Source organism: Chlorocebus sabaeus, chromosome 24 (genome assembly GCF_047675955.1).
Source record: "Chlorocebus sabaeus isolate Y175 chromosome 24, mChlSab1.0.hap1, whole genome shotgun sequence".
Taxonomy (NCBI): Eukaryota; Metazoa; Chordata; class Mammalia; order Primates; family Cercopithecidae; genus Chlorocebus; species Chlorocebus sabaeus.
Window position 1 is genome coordinate 50,859,975 of NC_132927.1, and position 14,942 is coordinate 50,874,916.

The 14,942-nt window shown below is 53.6% G+C and overlaps 1 protein-coding gene across 3 annotated transcripts in view; it reads right to left on the reverse strand.

Moving 5' to 3' along the window:
* LTBP2 (latent transforming growth factor beta binding protein 2) overlaps positions 1–14,942 on the reverse strand; it is a 113,381-nt gene that overhangs the window by 18,881 nt on the left and 79,558 nt on the right. For all 3 annotated transcript variants that reach the window (XM_037984239.2, XM_037984240.2, XM_037984238.2), the window contains exons 10-17: positions 13,636–13,758; positions 10,173–10,337; positions 9,693–9,908; positions 8,548–8,567; positions 7,280–7,319; positions 6,331–6,432; positions 4,049–4,177; positions 3,163–3,291 (exon numbers count right to left, since the gene is read on the reverse strand). In XM_037984239.2, the coding sequence (XP_037840167.2) occupies positions 3,163–3,291; positions 4,049–4,177; positions 6,331–6,432; positions 7,280–7,319; positions 8,548–8,567; positions 9,693–9,908; positions 10,173–10,337; positions 13,636–13,758 (924 nt within the window). The remainder of the gene's footprint in view (positions 1–3,162; positions 3,292–4,048; positions 4,178–6,330; positions 6,433–7,279; positions 7,320–8,547; positions 8,568–9,692; positions 9,909–10,172; positions 10,338–13,635; positions 13,759–14,942) is intronic.

The window sequence follows — 14,942 nt, forward strand, 5'->3', positions numbered from 1 at the left end:
GCACGGCAAAGTCTCCGCCAGAAGGTGAGAAATGCACACTCCTAGGTCCACAGCCAGAGATTCTGATCCTACTCTACTGGTGGGCCCAGGAACTAACGTTGTTATAACTCTTCAGGCAATTCTGGAATAAGTGGTGTTCACTGTGAGAAGCCCTAATCCCAATGGAAGAGAGAAGGGAACTCATAGACAGAGTCATGTGTGGGAACCATTATCCCCTGAGGCCAGGACGACCGTCTGACAGATGGTGCTGGAAAACTCCCTCGCTCCACGGAGAAAAATGGAGACGTGAATAGAAAAAGACCAGGTTCTTAACAGCCATACAAAGAGGGACTCCCGATGAATCAAAGCATACCATAAAAGGGAGAACTAGAACTCAATTAAGGTACAGGAGAATATCTTTTGACTTCAGGATATGGAAGGATTTCTTAAACAAAGTCCCCAAAACACACAAAAATAAGGCAAAATGGTGAATTTCAGTACATCAAAATTAAGGATTTCTGTTCCAAGAAATGCGGATAAGCTTAAAGGATAGAGGACAAAATGGGAGCGTTGCAATTTCTAAACCCAGCCAAGAATCTAGAATATATAATGGACTCCTAAAGAGCCCCAGGAAAAAGCAGCAACCACCATTGGAAAACTGAGCAAAAATGGGAGCCAGCAGTTTACAGACGAGGAAACTCACAGGCTAATGTATGAAGAGATTCTTACATTTCTTGGTAAACATTTACTTAGATATTTAATATGTAAACAATTTATCTTATTGATAATATAAATTATAATGACATATTAATTATATACATTATTTAAATAATCTATAAATCAGTATAAGTATCAAATCATTGAATTAATGAGATATTACTTTATGAGACTGGGAAACTTCAGAAGGTGGGTGTTATTCTGGACAAGGCCTCTTCCAGTAGCAGCCAAGCCCCACTGGGAGAAGCACTTAGAGCCAGCCTTGAGCCCCAACCCCTGTCTCCCAGCTGTTGGGGCTGGCAGAGACATCTTGGACACCTGGGCTGGCACGTAGCAGAAACCCGTGTCTGCACCAGTCCTGGTGACACCATTCCCTGCAGCAGCTGCTGCTTATCCCAGGCCAGCTCCCCAGGCTGGGTCTGCAAAGAGCAGTGCCTCTGGCCCACAACACCTGCCTAGACCACTGGAGCCCAGAGAAGCCCCCTTCCCTTAGCCTCTCTCCTGACTCCCCAAGCCTGTTCTGAGCCCTGCCCCTTGAGTCAGCTCCCCAGAAGGCAGCTGACCCAGTCACCACTGTTCTGCTCACAGAATTCTACTGGCAGCCCCTGCCTGTGAGACAGTGTCCAAACCCTTCAGCCTGGCACTTGAGACATTTCCCACACTGGCCTCTTCCTCCAGGTAGCCCTGCTCCAGTCACACTGCATTCATCATTATTCCCAGAGCATGCCAGGCAATGTTCACTATTTAAGTCTCTGCAGAGACGCTTCCCTCTACCTGGAGTACTCTCTGCTCCCTCCATTCCTATTCATGCTCCATGGTGGTGTCCAACACCCTGTGTGTAAGGGGAGTGTGTCTTTGGAAACAAACCATGCTTTGGAGCTAGAGTGATTTGATTCTGTTTCTAGCTCTGTCACCACTAGGTATGAGGCCCCGGGGTATTTCAATTCACCTCTGAGCCTCAGTTTGCTAACCTATTAAATGGGGCTAAGGATTTCCACAACATGGGTTTGGGATGATGAGCTTCATATAACAAAATGCGTGGGACAGCGCCAGCATATAGTAAGTGCTCATTAAATGGTAGCTATTCTTGGTCAGGTGCGGTGGCTCACACCTGTAATCCCAGCACTTTGGGAGGCCGAGGCAGGTGGATCACAAGGTCAGGAGTTCGAGACCAGCCTGGCCAATATGGTAAAACCCCATCTCTACTAAAAATACAAAAATTAGCCTGGTGTGGTGGTGGGCACCCATAGTCCCAGCTACTCAGGAGGCTGAGGCAGGAGAATGGCGTGAACCCAGGAGGCAGAGGTTACAGTGAGCCAACATTGTGACGCTGCACTCCAGCCTGGGCGACAGAGCAAGACTCTGCCATAAATAAATAAGTAAGTAAGTTAGTTAGTAAGTAACTAAGTAAATAGATGGTAGTTATTTTTATCTGCTCCAGCTCCAGCACCCAAATAATCTCATACAGAACTTGCTTCCTCATCTGAACCCTACAGTGTCACCATTCATACCTCACTCATCTCAGCATCCTCAGAGCTTGGCACACTGCCTGGCACATCGGTGGTGCCAACGCATGAGAGTGCAGTGAACACCGCCCATGATTCTCCCGCTCCTCCGTTAAGTTAGGAGGTCTGCCCCTTCTGCTTCGCTTCCCTCCATAATCAAGTGATTGCTTTGGTTTCTGTAGACTGGACCCTTGGAGGATTAGAACCCGAGGGGATCCTGGCAGCAGAAGGATACACAGTTTCCCTGGCCTCCTTGGGGGTCTGGCCAGAACCAGCCATGTGAGCCCCAAGCACAGGCAGGGCCCCTCTTGAGGTGAAGGATTTACAACTGGATTATGAATCTTAAGGTGTTGCTTAGAAAGTGCTCCTTATATTATTTGTGAACTTAATCATAAAAATGTATGTGGAAAAAAATGTATGTGGGGTGTTTTGCATAATTAAAGGGTTTGAGTTGAAAGTGTATTTATCAAGGGTCCCCTGGCAGTGGGCCACATCTTCCCAGGGAAGTTCAAAGCCCTACAAGTGTCTCCAAGCTGCTGGGAACCCGTGCTCCTCGTTCAAAGGCACACTACTCCCTGGTCTGCCAATAGTCCCAGCCTGGTGTCCTCATGGGTCTCCCTCCTTCCCTAAAATGAAACCAGCTCCTTGTCACTCGGAGTTTGGGGGCCTGGTGTATAGTCCTCATCTCCAGCCATGTCTCCTGATCCTGTGACACTCTTGGTTCCACCCACAATTCCTTAGGGCCTTTGCAGAGATTGCTGGCTTTTGGATTTCTACCCCTCCTTGCCACCGGCATAGGGTCAGCCTCCTCCCAGATCCAGGCCAGAGTTTTGGTCTCTCCTCCCTCAGCTGCTCACTCCCCATTCTGCAGCACGGTGTATGGGGGTGTGAACCCCTGGTTCCTCTTCCACCCCCTCGAGACTGTGGGGCCTGGCCAAGGGCAAGGGTGGACTTGGCTTACCTTGACACTCCTGTGTGGCCTCCGAGGTGACCAGCGTGTAGCCAGGGTAGCAGAAGCAGGAGTAGGACCCCACACGGTTGATGCAGCGCCCTTTTCCCCTGCAGGGGTCCCTCAGACACTCATTGTCATCTGACCAGAAGGAGGCAGGGAGGGAGGTCAGGGAGGCCAGCAGTGCTGTTCTTTGGGCAACTACCAGCAACCTGCCCACAGTAGGGGCTGGGCAGGGGATGGTGCTCTGTGGCAAGGAAGGTGTGAGGGAGTGGAGGAGGCTGTGAAGATGCAAATCTCTAAGGCTGGAAGCCATAAAGTCAGCCCAGTGGGCCCACTCAGGCACCAAAAGCCTGGGGTGACTGCCAGCCCCTCCTCTCTGCCCCTCGATTCCTTCCCCCAGTAGCCTCATAACTCCTTTCTCCTTTGAAACCACAGTGGATATTTCTCCCTTATTTGAAAATACTGGGGGGAGGAGGAATGAGGTCCACACTTGGTGATTTATCTTAGCCTCAGACCTCCCCCCAGGGATGACCCTGCTGGAGACATTTGCAACTGGGGCAGACCTTGGTCCACCTCCAGGCAACAAAACGGTCAGTTTGATGGGTGGGCTGATCTCAGAGCAGAGGGCTGCCAGGCACAGGTCAGGATGCATGCAGTGGGCTGGCTTCCATGCTCCTGGAGTCCTGGAGACTCATCAGATGGGACTCACCGAGACTGGTCTTCCCCTGAGGGTTAAAGTTAGCTTTGTCCACAGGGACTGCGCTCCTCCTAAACTCATCAACCACCCAGCACTGCTTGGACCTTCTGCTTCTTCCTGGACTCTCAACTCGGCCTCCTAGCCCCTGCTCCCATCTACCCCAGCCACCAAGTAAGCCCAGGGCACCCAAGTGAATACCCGTGCAGTAGGCCTGGCTGGGGTGCAGCTGGTAGCCGGGGCTACAGACACATCTGTATCCATCTGGGAGGTTCACACAGGTTCCAGGGCCACAGATGTTGGTGGCTCCAGCAGCACATCTATCAATGCCTGTGGGAGCCAGAGCAAAGCAGAGGTTATGGCAGGGTGGGTGCTGGACAAAGGCAGTGGAGCGGGGTGGGGACAGTGAGTGGCCAGGGTCTAGGGGCCTCAGAAGGCCAACCTTAGCCAGGCCCTCCCTCCCATACCCATGCACAGCTTGGCCTTGCATAAGACCCTAGGGGACCTCTGCCCAGCACCCCGAGCCCTACCCAGGATGGAGGTCACGGTAGGGCATCCCCCCCACCAAGATCTAATAGGTCACCCATATTTCTAGCAAATTTGCAGCAAAACTCCTCCATCCTAACCCCACCCTGAAAATGAGCCCGACTCCTACCCAGTGCCCAGTGCCATCCCTCCCTGCAACTCCTGTCCAGTTTTCCCTGGACAGACAGACAGACCTGGTGAGTAAGGTGCTTGGGGAAAACTGCCAGGGGGAAATGGGAGAGGTGAGCTGGGGTCAACTGAGCAGAGCCTTGAAAGCCACATTGAGACTGGCCTGTAACAGGGAGTTTGTGAAAGGTGGGGGTGGGTCAGAGCAGTCCTGGAAAGGCCACTCGGGCAACGAGATGATGGATGAACTGGTATGGGAGGTATGGTGGGCCCTTAAAACCTGTTGAAATAATGTAAGTGAGAGTCTGCCGTGGGTGGTGGTGATGGGGTGAAAAGTGGGGAGACAGCTGCAGAACTGAGAAACAGTTTGGAGGCAGACTCACTGGGACTCAGGGCTGAGGCTGTGTAGACAGCAGAGACTCTAGCTGTCTGAATGGTATCCCCAATACTAGAAAAGTACCGGGCACTTAGAACATGCCAAATGAATGAACAAATGATGCTTTTGCCGTTGTGTCCACCCTGAAGTCTTTGCCTGGAGCTCACATACTCAGGGGTCCCTGCCCTGCCCCCATAACTCGGGAGAAGCTGAAGACCCAAGAGAATGGGTTGGGAAGTGGTCTGTATGTGGGTATACAGTCTGCCAGATTGTACTGACTTGAATGTGCACCCAAGGCTACCCTCTCCCTGGGCCTGGCTCCAAGTTTGTGTCAGCCTGGGGGTCATGGGGGCCCTCAGCTGGGTCCTAAATGTCTGCCCGGAGGGGTGAGGTTACAGAATGGCAGAGAAGGGGGATAGGGCAAAAGGCCAAGGCTGGTGGTGGCAGTGGGGACACTCATGCACCTGCCAAGAGCTACTGCTGAGCTTGGCCTGCCCCCTGCCCCCTGCTTCCCATCCCTTCCTCCAGGCCCACTTTCCTCATCAGAAATTCAGCACTCCTCTGCACACTCTGCCTGCGGGGCAGAGGCCAGAGGGGATGCTCCCTGGAGCAGCGCTTTCAGCCAGAAGAGACAGGCCCCGGGAGAGGTGAGTGGGGTGCACCTGGGAAGGCTGGACCCCCTCTCCCCACTCTCTGGGCGGTTCCACCAGGCTGCAGGGGCTTTCCCTTTGCTGGAGGAAATCCAGAATCCCACCACCGCCCTCAGCCCCAACACAAGGTGACTGGGTCTCTGGACCCAGTCGTGAGGTTAAGAGAGCAGGAGCCCCGGGAGTGGGCACACACGTGTACAGTGGGCAGCGGCAACAACACCCGCCTTGCTTCTCCTGCACCAAGTCCCCAGACAATGAGCCTTTAAGGAGGGCACATTCCAGAGCAAGGTGGATTTGCCAGGATCACCCCCACGCCTGCCCCTCGCCCCCATCACTGTAGCTGACCAGAGGGAGAGGAATGCAGACTTGGTTAAACAACCTTGAGAAATAGAACCATGTTCCTTCCCGAAAATCAGCCCTCCCCGTGGGCAGGCAGTTGCTCGATGCCAGGGCACTCTGCTGACTCAGGGGAGCGGCCCTCACTCCCCATGCTCCCCTTCCTTGAGAGGGACCCCCAGATTCTCCTGGAAGATCCTTGGCTTCCCTCTCCCATGGTGTCCCTTCTGTTCCCCGTTCTGGGCTTGGGCAGTGCTCCAGACTAGGCTCTTATTTTCACAAGAGGGACCCTGTGCTCTTTGTAAGATGAGGCCAGGGGTGCAGAGCCCAGCCGGGAGCCTGCTGGAGACTTTACCTAATTGGAAATGCGAGGGGGCATTCCCCTCATGCCCCTGCCCTGGAGTTGGCTCTGGACAGACACAGCTCACAGGGCAGGGTGCAGGGAGCCCCAAAGGTCTGGCTGCAGCTACCTGGGGTGCTCAGGGTCACCAGCACATCAGTGGAGGGGGTCACTTGTTCTTCCTGTATCTCTGGAATCCCCTGTTCAGGCATTGGTGGGGTTGTGGCATTCCCTGCGGAGGAGAGAGGGGAAGAGGTGGGGTCACAGTCCCTTGGCCGGCCGTGGCCGCTCCCTTTTCCCTGGTGCTCAGACTTCCAAGAACAAAGGGTGAAGCCTGGGGTGGGTCACTCCCATGCCTTCCAGTCTCCTGAAAGTTGATGTGGCCCCACCTAGAGAATCTGAGAGCTCTAACAGGCGTTGGAGCACATCCAGTCTAATCCTCCATTTCAGGGCCAGGAAACTGAGGCTTGCAGAAATGGCCACTTGTCCAAGGCCAGCCACCTTGTTGGAGGCACAGCTGACACCTGGGTTTCCTAATTCCCACTTCAACATTCTTTCCCTTCTGCTTACAAAGTATTTCACAGCTTACAGAGCTCTGCCACAAATGCCAACATCTTATTTGCCTTGAGAAGTCACAAGACAGGCTTCAGTGTCTTCTACCATTTTATAAGAAGCATGAGCTCAGCCTTCCAATGTCTGAACCCAACAACAGTGACAGGCAATTAGTGGTTTCAGGACAAGGCCTCCTGGGGGAAAGAGTCTAGCGACCCAACCAACCACCTATTTCAGCTAGTGCTGTCTCTTTGTTCTGATTTATGTGCCAAGTGGTGCCATGAACTTTGCAAAGAGTTCTGTGGCTAGAAAACTATCTGTGAAGTGTCATGGGGTCTCTTGCTGACCTCACAGCACCTTAGGTGTATAGAGAGCTCCCAGAAACAGCACTCACAGGCCACATCCTTCTCACCCTCCTCTGATGTGTGTGAGCGTGGACCAGCCCACACATAGTAACTCCACTCCTGATTAAGGCCTCTTTCCTTCCCTTCTCTTTTGCCTGTGAGCCGCCAGGAAGAGGAACTCACCTGTGACCCAGGCAGGTGTATGGGTGACACTGGTCGTGACCTGCACAGAAACAGGAGAAGGTCACTTTTGGCTCTTCTGTCGTCCCTGTGATGTGCCACCTTCCATCACACTCACCCCCATCTCCGGGCTTCCTACCAGCTAGCTCATTCACGTTTTCATTCATTCCAGGTATTGATGAGTTCTTACTCTATGCTGGGCATTCTGTCAGACACTTTATACCCACTCACTTCATTAGCTTTCTCAACTATCTTATGATGGGAGATTGACAGGACTAAATGAGCTGATGTACACACTATGCCAGCTCGGTGTCAGGTACATAGGAGAAAATCAGCAAGTTTGGTGTCAGCTATAACCCTCGTATCTCAACACAGTAACTGAAGCTCTGGAGGCTCACTAGAGTGCCTGGAGCCACAGGGCCAGTGTGGGAAAGCCAGACTGCAGGTTACACCTGGTGTCCCTCAACACAGCCAGTGGACAGAGGTTGCTGAGAGGGGGGACATAACAGAAGAGCAGGCAGAGGGTGAAAAAGGCCCTGGAGGCTAGCTGTGTCTGTGGGGACTGGAGTTAGAGCTTTGGCCTGGGAGGACATCATATGGTAGCCCAGGGAGAGAACAAGCCCCTCGAAGAAACTGTATTTGGGGACAGTCAGGTATGCAGGGTGGAGGGGCAGGAGATAGAGTAGGGACTGAGGGGCTGATGAGGGAAGAAGCAGATCCCCTCTTCTGGAATGTTTTCCTGGGAGGACACCCAGTTTTTCCCAGGGGAATCTTGGGCACAGGGAAGGGAGTTGGATACGCCTTTCTCAGTGAGGTGGTTTGAGGCTGTTCACAGCTGTGCCCGCACTTCCCCGTACACCACTCCCAGAGGATACCCGGAGGTTCAACTAAACCGGCGCAGAAAGTGCCATACCCAGAATGAACTGGAAGCAGCTCCACACCTCATCTGCAGTGCTTAAAGCTTGAGTGACAGCCGGGCCTAACAGGACATGTTCCTACTTCCTTTCTGAAGGGTCCCCAGCCCATCCCAAATGGGAAAATGCTTGCACAATGGCCGCTCCGTAAACAGGAGCTGTTGTTATCACTTCCTTTAGGGTAAAACGGTCTTTGGATCAATCCTCCCACTTGGTCATCTCTTCAAGTAAAATCCAACAGATGCTCCATCTTTCTCCCTCTCCTCTGTCATGAGACACTGCCCTGGGACCTGAGCTGCTACCAGGTCCTGCTCTCTGCCATGCTTGCCCAGCCCCCTAGTGGGAGGACGCACTCACCTGGCCAGCCTGGGAGTCACCTGGAAGGGAAAGGTGACAGCGTGAGCTCAGGGAAGAGGGTCCGGCTGCCTTCTTCCCGCACCGCCACCTGGGCAGCTTCACAGTCTGCGCCCCAGACCATGTCCCCAGCAGGGCCGGCAGCACAGAAAGCATGGACTCTTCTTACCTGCCTCTGCCCCTTCACCCCTGTAGGGACTGGCCACCACACAATTCAAGGACCCCAGGTCTGGAGAGCCTGAAGATAGCTCAGTGCAGCCTCTCAGTAAGTGGAAGCCCCTGCTTTCCTGTAAGGCCTCGGGTGACAGGAGTCCCACCAGCTCCCGGGCCTGTCCACCCCATCCATCCTGGAGCCACCTCCTTGCACTGCTACCTCCTCCCTCCCAAGCCTCCCAGCCAGGCTGGGTCACACAGCCCCCTGCCCTGGGCTTTGGGCCAGGGGAACTGTTTGAGGAAGGAGTGGAGTTGCTCCAGGCTTGGCCGGTGTCCTGTGTCCACAACAACTGGGGCTCTGTCCTCACTTTCCTGTCTCTTCCAGATTCCTGGAGCAATCTGACCAATCACATAGCTTGTTGGCCCTATGATGTTCCAGGCCTCCTGCACTCAGTGTTACCAGTCACCTGGGCATGACTTCTCCATGGTTTTCAGGGCACTTGCAAGGAGAGCCTCATGCCCAGCCGCCCTCCAGTTCTGTCCCTCTGGGGTTCAAGGCCATTGAGCTAGAGTTAGCACTCTGACTCTAAGGCGGGGCCAGGGGTCTGGCATGCAGGTCCTCAGGACCCACCTGTCAGCTATTCAAGCCTGCAGCAAGCACCAGCCCCAGAAGCTGCATGGCCAGAGGGCAGGAGATGGAGAGGCCTGATCGCTGGGGTGGGGGCTGCGGCTGACCTTTCCCACCTCCACAAGCTACTCCCTAGGGCGTGGGCCCCTCTTGACCCCATATGGAAGAGGAAGTGGGTGGGGCCTTGCTGTTGTAACAGGCCATGAGAGAAGGCTGCCAGGGTTGGGTGCTACTGCTCCAAGCTCCCTTTTCTAATGCCACAGAGATGGGATGCCCAGGCACCCAGGATGGACACCCACACTTCTCTGAGGTGCTGGAAACTTAGGGGAAAGGGGAATCCCTCAGGCGTCTCCCCCAGCTCAGATACCCTTGTCAGGGACGGTCCCGGCCTCGAGCCAGGTGTCTGTGATGACCCGGAGTGGCTGCCTGTCTGCTGGCCCAGGCAGTGCCCCGCTGCTCCTCTGCCCTTGCTCTCTTGGGGGCCTTGCCAGTTCCTCCTCCTCGGCTTTCCTCATGGACAGGCGAATGTCGGAGCTGGCATAGGTGTAGCCGTGGCCGGCAGGGCAGATCTCTCTGAAGGCCTCTGCAAAGCCAACAGCCGGAGGACAAGCTGAGAGGTGCTGTTCCTGCAGGAAACCAGGGCCCTCCTTTCCCTCCCTTTGGGAGACACAGCAATTTATGGCAGCAAGGAGGGAGGGAGCCCCAGGTTGGGATAAACACGTGAACAGGCAGGGAAGACTACTTTAGTCTTCCAGATTGAGGGAGGTCTACTCAGGCCCGGCAACATGGTCACTAGCCTTGAGGAAGCCCCTGGGCAGTGAAAGCTGGGATGGGGACAGGGGGTTACCTGTGCCAGGCAGAGGGCATTTCTCACACTCGCTGCCCCATGCTTTGCCCACACGGCTGCAGCAGCATATCTGCTTTGTGATTCGCTGGGCCAAAGGCAGGGTGCAGGTGTCAGGCCCGAGCGACCGGTAGCACAGTCCCTGCAGCATGGAGATGGCCTTGTCCGCTGCAACAGACACAGCACGTGGAGGTGGGCAGGTGGCCAGTGGGAGGGGAACACACAGCTGGGAGGGCAGTGGATGGAGGTGTGGCTGGCCACATGCACTCAGACTGGCCTGGCCCATATCTCAGTCGGGAAATTTGGAGCCCTGCAAATGCTCACAAGAACTTTAGAAGGAAGAGGCGTAGTGGAATGTTTCAGCACCTGCCCATGTCATGTGCTTGATGAGACCTGTGATTCCCCACCTGCATGTGGAGAACCTGAGAGCAGGAACTGAGGATGCAGCTCCTTGTCTCCAGTGCTGAGTTTAGAAGTGTTTACTGAAGGCCCCACGTGTCTCTAGGGTTGAGCAGGGAGCAGTATGTCCTGAGGACCACAGCCTCTGTGGGAAGATGAGGCAAGCTAAGGCCCGATGGGGAGCTCAGAGGACAGGGACCCTATATTGGGTCATCTCTGTCACCCAGGCACCTTCCCTAGTGTCTGGTGCATGCAAATGCTTAGTAATGCTTGTTGAATCTATGCATGGATGGCTAGGTCAATGAGCCAATAAACATGGAATCAACCAGCCAATCAAAACACTGAGGGTCATTGTGTGTTTGAGCTACACTGGGCTTAGGTCATAGCAATGCCACCACCCTTATCTCCTTTCTTGTACTTTGATAATAAATATTAAAGAATAGTTTCTGTATGTTATCTCAATGGAAGATGAGGAGGCCATGCCAGGTTGGAAGAGTCTGGAATCCGTAGAGGGCTGACTGGATTCTAAGAGGAGGAGAGGTGAGGTGAAGAGGACATCAATCAAAGTTTAGGAATGAATGATTCTGGGGAAGTCCTGGTCAGGCCCAGGACGCAGCAGACCAAGTTCGAATCCCTGCTCCACCATGAAGTACAGGACCTCCTTGGGCCTTAGCTTCTTCACATGTAAAATGAAGATGAGAATGATCATTCCATGGCAGGGGACACCTGTATTTCTGCCTGCCCAGAGTCTATGTGCCATATTCCAGTATAATCACCCTGTTTCTCCTACGGGAACCACCCCTTTCCCACCCTTGGTCCATGTGACTGGAGTGGAGGCTGGCACCTTTCTGGCTGAAGGCTTGTGGTCCATACCCCTGGTTCCAGTGACTGGGTCAGGGATGGGAACTTCACCAAGGAGGCCCAGTGATCATCAGCTTCGAGACTATTCCTGGGTGATGGGGGAAAAGGGGCTCATTTTTTATTGAGTTTGCAAGGCTGAGAGGGTGTAGGCCTAGAGCATCTGGTGACCACCTTAGAAGGAACCATGAAACTGACACAGAGGAAAGAGCAGGACCCCCACTGCAGACACTGTGGCTGCCTGATCAGCCAGCCTGAGGCCACACCATGCCTGCACTTCCTAGTTGGGTGAACCAATGCTTTTTTTTTTTTTTTTTTTTGAGAAGAGTCTCGCTCTGTTGCCCAGGCTGCAGTGCAGTGGCACGATCTCGGCTCACTGCAACCTTTGCCTCTGGGGCTTGAGCCATCCTTCCGCTTCAGCCTCCCAAGTAGCTGGGACTACAGGTGTGCACCACCACGCCTGGCTAATTTTTAATTTTTTGTAAAGACAGGGTCTCACCATGTTGCCTAGTCTGGTTTTGAACTCCTGAGCTCAAGTGATCCGCCTGCTTCAGCCTCCCAAAGTGCTTGGATTACAGGTGTGAGCCGCTGTGCCCAGCCCCAGCAAATTCTTTTTTGCTTAAGGCAGTTTGAGTTTGGTTTCTGTCACTTGCAATCCAAGGACTCCTGATTAATAAACTTTCCTCGTGGCATTGCCGTGGAGATTAAATAGAGTGAGGTGTGTGAGAGTGGCTTGCCAAAGGTCATGTGCTCGCCACAGGTAAATCACCAGCCAGTCTGCAAGCCCTGGATCTCCAGGTGCAATTTCTGCTTCTAGCAGCCACTTCCCTTGGGACACTGTAAGGAAGGGCTCCGTCCCTTTGAACCCCAGGGTGGAGATGACCCAGGTGGGAATATCAGGAGGCTGGGGCAGCCCTGCAGACTGCTCCACTGGACCTGGTCAGGTGGCAGGGAGGGAGGGAGGCAGAACTCAGAAACAAAGGGAAGAGAAACTTCGCACTGCCCATCCCACTTGCAGGGAGGTGAATCGCCATAGGAGGCTTGGGGGAGTAACACCAGAGACAGAGGGGAAAAGGACACTAGAGAGACATCTCTGCTTCCCTGTATTAAGGATCTCTTTCTGGTACTCATAAATAAGTCACCTTGGATGTCAAACACACCTGTCTGGTAAAGGGATCTTAAGTGATGTGGAGTAGAAGGTAGGGTTGTAAGCCTCTCAAGGCCTTGATCACCTGCCACTGCCACCATGGAAGTTTCTTGAGAGCGGCCTGACATGTTCTCCCCACTCTGGACCCCTCACTCTCTGGGCACCCCCTTCCTATAGCTCTTGCTGTCTTATCTCCCTAGAGCCACTGGGTTCAGTCTCTGGGTGGCACTGGAGTCTTGTTCAACCCCATGGCCCTCCCAAACCCAGTACCAGAAAGTTTGCAGACTGAGGGCTTGGCTGGTTGCAGGGAGCTCTGCTGAGCTGAGAGCGGCCCATCCAACCTGGGCTGCTGCCTCCCAGAGGCCAGTTGGGACTGGTTTTATTTAGCTCTGGTCGGGGCTTCCGGCCCAGGGAAAGCCCCATCTGGGCTGTGGTGTCAGTTCTGCCACTGGGGGTTACTGATAGCCTGGGCCACTCCCCCTGGAAACCACAGAGGTCTCTGGAAACAGGGCTGCCTGGCATACATGCATACACATACCTGGACACAATGCTAATGCTCACTATGTGTTCACAGATGAGGAGAAACTTCAGAACCACAAGGGGCCACAGGATTGTGGAAAGGCCCTCAGGTCTGGCAGCAGCTCCATGAATGCTATGGATAACCCTTCTGGAAAGGTCACTCAGCAGCCAAGGCTCAGCCAGACATCACAGCAGAGGCCACCCCCACCACCCCCGCCGCCAGAGAAAACGAGGCTACGCATGGAACAGAAATGATTAGAAAGAAAAAAAAAAAAGAGAAATAGAAAAGATGAATTCTAAACTGCAAAGGCCTGGAAGAAATGCCTAGTGTAAAAAGGGAAGTAGTAACCATCTCTGTTCCAGCAGGATGGGCTGATCAGGTTTTCACACTGGGCCCAACTCCAGGTTGAGTAGCAGACACAGGACCTGAGCATGGCATGATCAGGTCTTGGGAAAATTACTGCCCTGGGCTGGCCTGTGGACCTGAAGGGTCCCATCTTGCCTCCCAGTGTCCCCCCAAACCCCGTCCCTACCAGCACTCACACACACAGCGGCTCCGCGATGGATCCAGCATGAGGCCAGGTCTGCATGTGCACAGGTAGCTGCCCCTGGTGTTCACACACTCCGCGTCCTTGCACAGGCCCAGGGTCAAGCACTCATTGATATCTGCAGAGTTGGAGGAGATGAGCAACTCATGCCCCTGCCCTGGAGTTGGCTCTGGACAGACACAGCTCACAGGGGGCCTGATGGAGGGGAGGGGTGGGGTGGAGATCTTCAAATACCCTCTCCAGACAAAACAACAACAAAGGAGCTGCTATGTATTCAGTGGGATTCCTCTACCTGGGCCTCAGTTTCCTCACTTGTAAAATGAGGATAATGATAGTAACAACCAGACGGTGTTAGATGGATAAAATAAGATCAAACTGCAAACCACTTAGTCCAGTAACTGGCATGTAACATTGATCATAATATTAAGAGCTAATGTTTGTTTGTTTGTTTTTTGAGAGACAGTCTCACTCTGTCACCCAGGCTGGAGTGTAGGGGTGTGATTTCAGCTCACTGTAGCCTCCGCCTCCCAGGTTTAAGCAATTCTCATGCCCCAGCCTCCCAACTAGCTGGAACGACAGGCATGTACCACCACATCCAGCTAATTTTTGTTTTGTATTTGTTGTAAAGATGTGTTTTCACCGTGTCGCCCATGGCTGGTCTCAAACTCCTGGCCTCAAGCAGTCCAACTGCCTTGGTCTCCCAAAGTGCTGGGATTATAAGCATGAGCCACCTCGTCAGGCCTCAAGCACTAGTATTTATTGAGCACCTATTACATGCTACATACTCTGCTGGGTAGTAACATACAATACCCCATTTAATTCTCACAGACAATTTTATCAAATAGGCCCACATGTCCTCATTTTACCGGAGAAGAAACTGAGGTCCCAGGAATAACCAGGTCACCCACTGGTTTGGGGAAATTGGCACTGGGCACAGAGTCACTTAGCTGGAGAGTGGCATGTTGAGATGCAGACAGGAAACAGATTGAGGGGACTGTTTGGGTTGGAAGGTGGAGAAGGGGCAGCCAAGTCCCTCCTATTCAGCCTTCCTCCAGAGGTCCCTGAAGCACCTCTGCAGGGCTCAAGACCCTGGGAGCATGACTGCAGTGAGCTGGAGGAGGGGGGACCCTGGTAAAGAAAATGAGGCAGAGGCTGGAGGAAGGCACTGAAGGGGAAGGGGATAGCAAGGGTGCGCAGAGGTTGAGGGTTAGAAGGGCACATCTCCGGGTCCTCCTGAACGCCCTTCCTTGTGCAGGCTGCACATATCTCCCCAAAGACCCGTGGAGGCTAATGCTGTTCTTC